The 12082-nt window shown below is 41.6% G+C and overlaps 1 protein-coding gene across 1 annotated transcript; it reads left to right on the top strand.

Moving 5' to 3' along the window:
- Positions 1-2475: 2475 nt before the first annotated feature.
- Positions 2476-7042, top strand: LOC124698812 (probable CoA ligase CCL6). Its single transcript, XM_047231230.1, has 19 exons — positions 2476-2652; positions 2811-2874; positions 2960-3049; positions 3158-3214; positions 3348-3396; positions 3674-3750; positions 4019-4058; positions 4137-4231; positions 4308-4469; positions 4726-4836; positions 4918-5005; positions 5093-5159; positions 5253-5328; positions 5417-5534; positions 5734-5979; positions 6073-6212; positions 6311-6493; positions 6591-6710; positions 6793-7042. The coding sequence occupies exons 1-19, from the start codon at positions 2501-2503 to the stop codon at positions 6841-6843; spliced, it is 1986 nt and encodes a 661-aa protein (XP_047087186.1). The 5' UTR covers positions 2476-2500; the 3' UTR covers positions 6844-7042.
- The last annotated feature ends 5040 nt before the right edge of the window (positions 7043-12082 follow it).

Below are 12082 nucleotides of genomic sequence, written 5' to 3' on the forward strand. Positions count from 1 at the left end.
GATCCTACGGATCGAACCGGTAGCAAACTTGCAAGTTTTTTTGGAGGGATCGAACTGATAGCAACTTGGCCACTTGGTGATTGGTCATTTAGTTTGTATCAAGGTTTAAAATAGCGTGCTGAAATGAAATAGCGGCCTCCTTCAAATGCTATAGACGCTATATCGTGCTAATAGCGTGGTATATTTCAAATATCATTTTCAAATAATACTAAATATAACATAAAAATAAATGATTTTACTAGAACGAATGAATATATAGTCCAAAAGTGACTGAATCATACATACATAACCACATATAAAAATATATCTCAAATATTTTAGAAGGCTAACATCAGCATTTCACGAGGCAACAACATAGTATAAATTTTTTATTAAAAATTATTAGCATTAACGATATTATCTTCTGATTTAGAAGTGGAACCAACAGATTGCAATTCATCACCACAAAAAGGTGAAAGCAACTTGTCTGAAAAAAATTGCGCGCTAACGATATGAAGTTTTAGCATGATATAGCATGCTATTTCGCAAATAAGCGCCACAACGGCAAAATTACTAAAATTTAGCGTGGACCCTCTAGATATGCTATAGCGCGCTATTAGCGGAGAAATAACGCGCTATTTTAAACCTTGGTTTGTATTAATATTTACTGAGGTCTACACGAAAATTGTGGGTTTATAATACTAGATGTCCCGTTCACTACACCATAACCTATACTATTTTTGCACAACCCACAAATAAAAAATATCTACTAATGAAATTTTACAGGCATCACACCTAAATGTACATGCTATATTGCTTTCAAAAATTTCCAACTTACAAGAACGTGATTATTGAAATTTTTGAAAATAACAGGACTCGAGAGCCTGGGTCTCAAAACGACCAAAACCTATTGATATAACACGAGCAGTCTTTTCGTTACGATAGAAGAACTACAAGTACATTCTCAAAAAAGAAAAAAGAACTACAAGTACAAAATGTACAAAGAGAAAAAAAAAGGCGTTGTAACTATACAACCTGGGCAAGAAAACCCAGCAGATAAAAGAAAACCAGCAAAGTACCGGCGCGCATCCATCGTAACACAAAAACCAGCAAAGCACCATGGTGACGTTGACAGCAGGAACAACGGAGATTATGCAGATTTTTACCTGAAGATTGCTCGATATTTTGATGGAGGTGATGACTTGTGTAGCGGGTGCATGAGGTACTCTCTAAGAATCTGCTAGATAGAATGAGCGCTCCCGTTTTGCTTTCAGGGCATCTCGGGTGTGCGATATTTCCGACTCCTAGTTGCTAGGGCATTTTCGCGTATTCACGATACAATGCGCTCCTAGCATATTTTTGTTCTCATTGTCAGGTGTGTAAGCGTTGTGTCGTTTTTCTGATGTATGATCTTTGTCAGTTCTTTGTTAAATAAAATTAATTAAAGAAAGGGGTATGTATCGATTCGATGCAGAGGCTAGGACTTAGCCTCCATTTTAAAAAAATCATATACATAAATTGGTTTAGAAGAATACTTTTTTAAAGTAAATGTTATAACACATGAAAGGGAATGCTACAAGCGAGAAAAATCGCCTGGACCCAGCTATGATGGCGTTCCGGAGACGTTGATGTGTGACACCGATACATGTTGTCTGGATGAAAACGTTCAATATTTACCCTTGACAATGCAGGTCATATTTCTCATCGAATACATCACATTGAATACAAACTCACTAACCTCATTGTTAGGTACTCCTTTCATCCATAAATAAGTGCACCTTTAGCTTTTCCTCGTAAAAAATGTACATTTAGTTTTATTCTAAGTTAAATATTATTATACTTGACTAACTTTAAAAAAAACAATATAGCAACATTTATGATACTAAATTAGTACGGTCACTAGATTCATCTTAAAATTTAGTTTTATGATATACTAATTTGATATCACACATATTACTACTTTTTAAAAGAAAGTCGGTCAAATTTGAGAAAGTTTGACTAAACAAAAGCTAAAGGTATGTTTATTTTAGATACAGAGGGAGTAGTTTCGTTATGAGGGACTCAGCTTTCGCAGGCATCATGGTTGGGTTTTGTACTAATATGGATGTATGCATCCTAGTTGGGGTATGGACTGGGTAACAAAGTTTCCATTTTCGTAAGAAACATTAAAAAGTACAAACAAAATCATATTCAATGATAATTTCAAATTCATCCCAAATTTATTTGCAACGTAATCAGAAAAATACGTTTTCTCTTCACATATACTCCAACCACTACAGCCTCAAAGGCCACCTACACTAACATGTTGATGTACACCACCTACCACTACCATTGGCTACCAGAGTACCAGTACCAGAATAGTAACACAGGCTTTAAATTGCCCACCAACCTTCGCATCACCATAACTGTCACACATCTGAGCAGCAAGGTCTCACTGACTAGTTCCAGGCTTCCAGCTGCAATCTTAGCAAGCTCATCACAGCACCAAACCCTGTGCAGTGTAGCTGGAGAGCAAGGTTCGATGGAGGAGGCGATGTACACTGTGAAGGTGGGTGAGGCGACGCCGGCCGGCAGCGGCAGGGCATCGGCCGGACCCGTCTACCGGAGCATCTACGCCAAGGACGGCCTCATGCAGCTTCCCCAGGAAATCCAGTCCCCATGGGACTTCTTCAGGTTCGTCCATGGCAAGATGCCGATATCTTGAACTCACATTACATCTCTAAGCATTCATCACGTCCCACATAGTTTCCATTGATCCAGCAGTTGCAAGTATGTCAAATTGCAGAGAAATTTTTACCCATTTTCTTCTTCTTCCTTTTCTGTTCTTGTAGTGGGGCAGTGAAGAAGTACCCCAATAACAGAATGCTTGGCCGGCGCAAAGTTTCAGATGGCAAGGTAGAGCAACAAATTCATCGTGAGATAAATTTTTGGATTTATTTATTTATTTTGAGAGGATGCACCATTTCTTTTTTAAATTCAGGCTGGTGACTATGTGTGGCATACGTATGAACAAGTGTACCAGAAGGTCACCAAGATTGGGGCAGCTATCAGAAGCTTCGGCGTTAAGCCGGTGAGTGAAGAATGTTGATCTGTTTGTACATGCAAGGAATTTCTTTTGAACATGGAATTCATTGCAGAATGAGTGTTCACTGAAGATATTGTTGATTTCTGTTGGTAGGGGGCTCATTGTGCCATATATGGATCCAACTGCCCTGAATGGGTCATGGCCATGCAGGTGAATTCATGTTTTCTTTACGAAACCTCGTCAAGAGGGTTAATTGTCTGTTTTTAGAAGTTAAATTTCAGGAATATTTCATAATTGTAAACTGATGTGAGATTTCCCTTTGATTGTATTATTGGTTCTGCAGGCCTGCAATAGCCAAGGAATTTGTTATGTACCACTGTATGACACACTTGGTAGGTTCACTATGCTTGTGCTTGTTCACACACACCCGGACATAAACCTCTATGCGAATGCACAAAAGGTTCAGAAATAACATTTCTTGTAAGAAGAACAACATGCTGGAATAAATCTTATGTGCAAGCCAGATTGCAAAGCATATTATCAGTGTAAATTTTCTGTAAGACGGTGATAATTTACATTAGCCCATGAATGGAAGTCTGGATTCGTAACAATGTTTTCCTTTGCAACTCAGAATGTTGTATTGACTACATAAGTTGCAACACAATGCAGGAGAAAATGCAGTTGAATTCATCTTGGACCATGCTGAGATCTCTATAGCTTTTTTGCAGGAGAGCAAGATAAAATCCGTAAGCAAATCCATTTCCTTTATTGAATATATGAGCATTTACCTTAACTCTAGAAAACATTGCCGTCTTCTGTGTGGCAACATATAGATAAAGCATGTAAAGAGTAAATGCACATGTGTTTTTAGAGTTGATTAATAGTAATAAAATAAAGCTAGCTCTGAACTAGCAGCAATCAATGTTACTCAGCTTGAGAATCGCTGTGAAGATCAGAGTTACACGTCATTCTTACTACATATATCTAACAAGTCTCTGAATTGCAATTTTTCAGATTCTAGCAGTACTCCCAAAGTGTACTGCCCACATGAAAGGTTAGCTGTCCGGAGTCAGGACATCAACTATTCCCTATTTCTTATGATTAATTGCTCCCTTTATATGTGCAACCTCAGCTATTGTTAGTTTTGGAGATGTGACAAATGAGCTGAAAAGGGAAGTTGAAAAATTAGGAGTAGCTTGCTTTTCTTGGGAGGAATTTTCTACAATGGTTAGTGTGACTTCCTATTGAACTACTCCATTGCAAGATCAAACATGGTCTAACTCATTCAATCCTATTTCTATAGGGAGAAGAAATCTACGAACTTCCTAAGAAACAGGACGACATTTGTACAATCATGTATACCAGTGGAACAACAGGAGAGCCTAAGGGTGTGATAATCACAAACAGGGCTATAGTAGCCGGGGTTACGACCACAGAACAGCTCCTTGAGTTAACAGATAAAGTGGTAAATCTCTTAATTAGATCAGTTTTTGTACTTGTATGGGTAAAAATAGAACCCCATGTTCCTTGTATAGTATGTACTGGTCGTAAATATTTATTATAGTTCATAAGTTACTTTTTCATAAAAATATGCAAAATCAACAACTAATGAAAAACTGATCATGGCTTGTTCATCGATGAATCGGAGCTTAAATTTCTTGTCATGGTAACCTGATAAATATTCGTGTTTAATGATATCCCAAATCCAAATACACATGCAGGTTGATGAATATGATTCATACTTTTCTTATCTTCCGTTAGCTCACATATTCGATCAAGTTATTGAGAATTACTGCATCTCTAAAGGTGCCTCCATTGGATTCTGGCAAGGGGTATGGAGATATATCTTGCAAGAGAAATACTTCTGTCTTGATTGTGCCTTCATCATCTAAAAGTTAAAACTTTCTCATCAGGACATTATGTATCTGATGGAGGATGTGCAAGTGATGAAACCAACAATTTTCTGTGGTGTTCCTCGCGTTTATGATCGTATATACACAGGTGTGACTCAAAGCTCAATAATTCTTCTTCTAAGTTCGAACCACATTTCGTGCTTTGTCATAATTTTTTGAATCTCATGAACTGAAGGTATCAACCAGAAAATTCAGTCTGGAGGGCTGATAGCCAAACACCTTTTTCAGTATGCTTACACCTAGTAAGTACTAGTACAAGATTAAATAAACATATATTATTTAATCACTTTAATGTTTCTAGTACATGCATACTTAACCGGATAAATTGTCATCAGCAAACTTGGCAATTTAAAGAAAGGGTTCAAACAGCATGAAGCTTCGCCATTTTTCGATAAAATAGTCTTCAGCAAAGTATGTAAAATCTTTTATGTCATCTTGTTTCTTGTTTTTTAACCTTTCTGAGCTCATATATGAGATAATTTTATCATTGATGTTAAAGATAAAGGAAGGTCTTGGTGGCCGCATACGCCTCATGCTATCAGGCGCGGCACCTCTACCAAGCCACATTGAAGAGTTCATGCGAGTCACAGGCTGCAGCGTCCTCGCACAAGGATATGGTGAGAATGTTAGAATTGTTATAAAAAGTCTACGCATCATAACCACATTGGATTTTTTGCATCCTTGGTACTTTGTTCATGATTACAATCAAGTGTCCAAATAAATCATAGTTATCTTATCTTAAATTCTTTGCCATACTCTAGTAACTGTTCTTATGCTGGGAAGTGTGAAACTGTTAACCGTGTTATTGGTATGCAGGGCTCACTGAGAGTTGTGCAGGATGCTTTACGTCCATCGCCAATGTTTTCTCGATGATTGGGACAGTTGGCCCTCCTGTGACGGCAATCGAGGCGAGGTTGGAGTCTGTTCCTGAAATGGGCTATGACGCGCTCTCCAATGCACCGCGCGGTGAGATCTGCTTGAGGGGTCACACCATGTTCTCCGGCTACTACAAGCACCCTGACCTCACCGAGGAAGTGTTCTCAGATGGTTGGTTCCATACAGGTGCAGCCTTTTTCCACCATTCCTAAATTAGCCATATAATAATATCAGAGAAGATGATCTGAAACAACATTTGCGACCAACTTATGTATGAAGGCGATATCGGAGAGTGGCAACCAGATGGCACAATGAAGATCATTGACAGAAAGAAGAACATCTTCAAGCTGTCCCAAGGAGAGTATGTAGCAGTGGAGGTCGTGGAAAGCGCATACGTCCAATCTCCACTCGTTGCATCGGTATGAAAACCAAAAAAGAGCAAATAATTAAAATTGCATTACACGGATTCATAGTTTTATTCACAATCAACTTACCTAGAGGCTCCTCTTTGAACCAGGTTTGGGTCTATGGGAATAGCTTCGAGTCCTTCCTTGTTGCTGTGGTTGTCCCTGAGAAGCAGGCTATTGAGGACTGGGCTGCACTTAACGGCATGTCTGGTGACTACGCAGAGTTCTGCAATGATCCGAAGGCTAGGAGGTACATCCAGGATGAGCTGAACAAAACTGGCAAGAAACTCGGGGTACGTCATCAATACGCAGCTATGTTCTGTACCCAATTTTTCATCATAAAGACAGAACTGGTAATCCCAAGAACTTCATCAATCCTGTGACATGCAGTTAAGAGGATTTGAGATGCTGAAGGCAGTTCACCTGGACCCAGTGCCATTCAGCATAGACAAGGACCTGATCACTCCGACTTTTAAGCTCAAGAGGCCTCAGCTGCTTAAATATTACAAGGTTAGAGAGAAGTAACCTTTTCATGTTCGTATCAATTATTTGAGTAGTTTGTGTTCAAAGAAAGAGCAAAATCATGGTGCAGGATCGCGTTGATCAGCTGTACAAGGATGCCAAGATGGGAACTGCACAATGAATGCTGGTCATCAGCAAGTGAATATGAACTTCGTGACATGAGTGATTTTTGAGAAGAAGAATGTACTCTAGAAAGTTGTAGAACCCTAATATTTGTTTCGTGTTTATTTCGATGATCCTCATCGGGTATATAAAGAGGTACACGGAGGGAGTAGACTTGAAATAAAATAAGCTAATCTAAAGTCCTAGTCTAACTCTAATCCCTATGCGTATACGTACACTAACATCCCCTCAGTCGTAGCGGGAGTGAAACGGACGATTGCGACTAGATTTGAAGTCCTGCGCTTCCGTCCTCTTCTCCTCCTTGTCATCATTGGCATTTCCTTCTGGTGCTTTCTCTTCCCTCCCGCAGTTACAGCGGGAGTATCGTGGACGCAACTGACGGCACGGATGTTGTCGACTGGAATTGTTGTCGATGTGCAGCCATAGACATTGTTGCGATGTCGTTGTTGAGGTAGCCGAACGTGATGTAGCCGTGGTTGATCCAGTCGTGGTCGATGATGTAGTTGTCGTAGGTGGTGTAGCTGCCTTCATCGGAGGCGCAAAAAATTGCACATATTTTTTCTTCCTTTTTTTGGATGGTCAGGGCCAACGATTTGCACCTTGAAAGGTACCGTCGGGGTGTCTTGCAGATGTTAGAGGACACGGTCATAACTGAGGCGTCCAATTTTGCTAGGACTGAGGAAGCTCATCGGCACACAACGGTTTTGCCAGAACCGTATGCGTGGTTGTAGGAACATCAGAATTGTGACGCTGATTTGTCGATACAGTCTTAGCCGTCGGACGCGGTCATTGCTGTCATCGGTGTCGTGGATGCGGTCATGCCATCGTTGTGCCTTGCAGTTGAAATGTCAGAGGGCATCGTAGTTGTATCTTCTATGTTCATCATGTGGACGATGTTGTGTGGCGACGACAGTGTGTTGACGACGATGTCGATGATGACCACGGTGATGTAGATCTTGGCGATGATGTGTCGGCGATAAAACAGAGCAACATGCCTGTCGACGATGTTGTGTCGCTTGAGGCGTCCCTCGCTGCGGCGATGGTGTCGATGCCTTGTTGTCGAAGAAGTCGGCAAGTCATGTTTTGCAATGGTTGATATTGCTTCTCGTAGATATGCTCGACGATGATCTTGGATCCTAGCATGGTGCAGTCGTACAGCTCGATGTACGGAGGGTCGGTGCAATGCAGGCTGGACATATAGTACGGAACTTTGTCGATCCGTAGTGTGGTGCTGAACTTTGCCTGGCCTGATGCCCTGCTTGCAAGCGTAACTTGCTGCCATCCATGTGTGCCGTAGACGTGTAGACTGGTAGCGTGGCCGCGTGAGTCGATGATGCTTGGTCCGGATGCCCAAGCCAGCAAATCGGATCCAATCTCGCGCAGCGTGTCGATGCAGTTCCGCTGACGATTGCGCACTGGACGCGCCGCGCGTGTCGTCGTGTCAGCGCCCGAGCGAAACACGCCGTGGATGCTACCAAAGTCTGCTGTAGACATTGATTTCTGCACTAGTTTCTCGTCGGGATTTGCGATTGGAGGGTCCTCTGGCTGATATAGCACTAGTGGAAAATGGGGCTTCAGTACCGGTTTATTTGGGTCATCAGTCCCGGTTTTCGAACCGGGACCAAACAGGCGGGACTAAAGTGTCCACCCTTTAGACCCGGTTCAAATATGCACGGGACCAAAGGCGCCGCCACGTGGTGCGGTCAGAAGGCTCGTAGTGGAGGACTTGTGGTCCCGGTTCGAGATACGAACCGAGACTAGAGGGTCTCTGCAGCGGCAGAGAAAATGGCCGTTTTCCTGCCGCGGCAGAGGTTTAGGGTGGAGCAGCGTTTCTCTGCCGCGGCAAAGTTTCAGGGTTTTATATTATTCATTAAATTCTGCAATGCATACATCATTCAAGAAACCATAAACGTCGTCATGTATATATAGACGTCGTCATGAAATAGAGTATAAGTAATGCATGTTTACAATATATATAAAGGCGGACCTCTTTACTATATCTATCTCATATGCCTAACGTCGTATATGAACTCCCGATGGTATCCTCCAGTTCGAGCTATGGCCTCGGTAAGAAAGAATCCCGCAAGTTCCTCTTGAATTGCTCGTATTCGATCCTCCGTTAGGAGAGAGTCCCGCAGGCGTTCCATCTAAATTAAAAAAAAGGAGATCGATATAAGTTATTCCCTTCCTGCTTCAAACACTTTATGAAAAAAATGTTCACGTACACGAATGTCGGATATAGCCTCGTTCGGTTCCCTGTGACATGTCATCTCGTGAATGAACTCGCAGACGTAGTATCCACATAAGTTATTTTCGGGTTCCTGCTTCAAACACTTTACGAAAAAATAGTTCGATCAAACTAATAATCAAGCATGGTATTGAAACAAAATATCAAAAAGATTCGCGGACATAGCTATATATATAGTACTACTTACAGGGGATCTTTAAATGTAAGCTCCGGTCCATTTACCCGGAACAGTATTGATGAACTGTTTCCAAGCCCTGCCCGAAAAAGAAAAAATGAGTTAAATGAGTTATTGATTAGTTGATGATATCATCGAATCAGAACATATGAAGATGCCGATACGATATTGATTGAAATTACCTCTGGAGCAGGACAACCATGTGCGCCCATTCCCCATGTTCTTTACGTTTCGAGTCCATGCCAAGTACTAATCCTTTGTTAAGCTTAATGATTAGGAGAATATAGTGGAAACTGCACACGAATAACTCGTCGGATTATTTAGACTTAACATCGAGTAAGCGACATCGAATGTATGTAAGACAATTATAACACTCACTTGAATTTGTAAGGAAAGAATATTTCCTCTTTGTTTGCTTGCTTCAGTAAAACCTTATCAAGTTGTCCTCTGTGTCCTTGGCGTACAGTCGAACCGTAACTTCATGAACGGTGTTTGGGTCAATGAACCCAGTGTCATAGAGCTTGCCACTTTTGCATTCGAGCATCTTCATTCTGCATAATATATAGCGTACAAAAAGAATATAGTGAGGATAATTGTTAGTGCAAATGAATGAGCTGGCTACAGACTTAATTACATAAATAAATCACTTACGAGCAGTAGTAACCGAAGACAGATTTGCCGAGGACGTCTTGATTGAATAACTGAAATAGTTCTTCAAACTCAAGGTTTATCTCCTCCTTCCCCCGGAAGTAATGCTCATCTCTAACTGCCACCGTGAGGTAGCGATCAGAGTTTCGGCAGGCTTGCAGGTACCATTCATGCAACCTTCGCATCTGAGTCCCTAGAAGCGCGAGCTGGCCAGGTTTGACGAGATCATGTCTGTATCTATACTTGTTAACGACTTCAGCCATTGGATAGTAATCTTCGTATTGAACATCCGCTCCATGACCTCTAGCTGCCCGTTCGATCATCGATGCCGTCTCTGGATCATCATAGGACTGCATGATGAAGGGGGGGGGGGTAAGGACTGATTTTCCTGTTGTCCGAGCTGGGCAATTTTTTTCGTTTTTCTCGCTCTAGAGAACTGTCCAAGAGAGCGGTCATAATCACTTGACAACTCAGCTTTCTTTGGTCTCGTCTCGGCAAAGTGCTTCATTGTATTCGGTGCTATAAACACCTTTGGTGGAGGCTTCTTCGGCATAAGAAACGCCTTCAGCTGGGCGTCTGCGATTGCGTCGGTTTGCTCATCAGTCTTCTCATATGGTAACAATTCTGGAGTCTTGGACCTCTTCGGAGCTGATGATCTCTTCGGTGCTTTAATACTTGCCGCGGTAGTCTTCCTCTTTTGCTTAGGTAGTTGCATACTTGGAGGAGTCTCCTGACGAGGAGGAGGCGGTGGAGTATTCTCACGCGGAGGAGACGGCGAAGCCTGAGGAGACTGCTCATGCACATGACAATCATCACGCACAGGAGAATCATCATCGAGCAGAGGAGCATCATCACGCGGAGGAGACTGCGGCGGAGTATTCTCACGCGAAGGAGGCGGAGAACGAGATGGAGGTGGCCTGCTTGGCTTCGAACCTGGAAACACAATGTTCTCATTCCGCCATTGAACGGTGGTTCTAAGGGCTTCTCCTAGTTCTTTGATTTCCCCATCTTCACCTGCAGGTTGCTCAAGGATCAACTGCTCATAATCTACCATCACTTCATCCAGCATCACAACAACATAGCCGTTTTGCACCAGACGGCAATGGTAAGTTCTTGTAGGTAATAGATTGCCGACGGCAGCCTTGAAGGATAGGTTGAAACATTTAACATGCAACTCACAAGGACGGCTCTCGGTGATGTTGGAGATATGCCCAAGAGGCAATAATAAAAGTGGTTATTATATATCTTTATGTTTATGATAAATGTTTATATACCATGCTATAATTGTATTAACCGAAACATTGATACATATGTGTTATGTAAACAAACAAATGAGTCCCTAGTAAGCCTCTTAACTAGCTTGTTGATTAATAGATGATTAGTTTCATAATCATGAACATTGGATGTTATTAATGACAAGGTTATATCATTATATGAATGATGTAATGGACACACCCAATTAAGCGTAGCATAAGATCACGTCATTAAGTTATTTGCTATAAGCTTTCGATACATAGTTACCTAGTCCTTATGACCATGAGATCATATAAATCACTTATACCGGAAAGGTACTTTGATTACATCAAACGCCACTCGCGTAAATGGGTGGTTATAAAGGTGGGATTAAGTATCCGGAAAGTATGAGTTGAGGCATATGGATCAACGAGTGGGATTTGTCCATCCCGATGATGAATAGATATACTCGGGCCCTCTCGGTGGGATGTCGTCTAATGTCTTGCAAGCATATGAATAAGTTCATAAGAGACCACATACCACGAGTACGAGTAAAGAGTACTTGTCGGGAGACGAGGTTGAACAAGGTATAGAGTGATACCGATGATCAAACCTCGGACAAGTAAAATATCGCGTGACAAAGGGAATTGGTATCGTATGTGAATGGTTCATTCGATCACTAAGTCATCGTTGAATATGTGGGAGCCATTATGGATCTCCAGATCCCGCTATTGGTTATTGGTCGGAGTGAATACTCAACCATGTCCGCATAGTTCGCGAACCGTAGGGTGACACACTTAAAGTTGGATGTTGAAATGGTAGAACTTGAATATGGAATGTAGTTCGAATATTTGTTCGGAGTCCCGGATGAGATCCCGGACATCACGAGGAGTTCCGGAATGGTCCGGAGAATAAGATTCATATATAGGAAGT

Source organism: Lolium rigidum, chromosome 3 (genome assembly GCF_022539505.1).
Source record: "Lolium rigidum isolate FL_2022 chromosome 3, APGP_CSIRO_Lrig_0.1, whole genome shotgun sequence".
NCBI lineage: Eukaryota > Viridiplantae > Streptophyta > Magnoliopsida > Poales > Poaceae > Lolium > Lolium rigidum.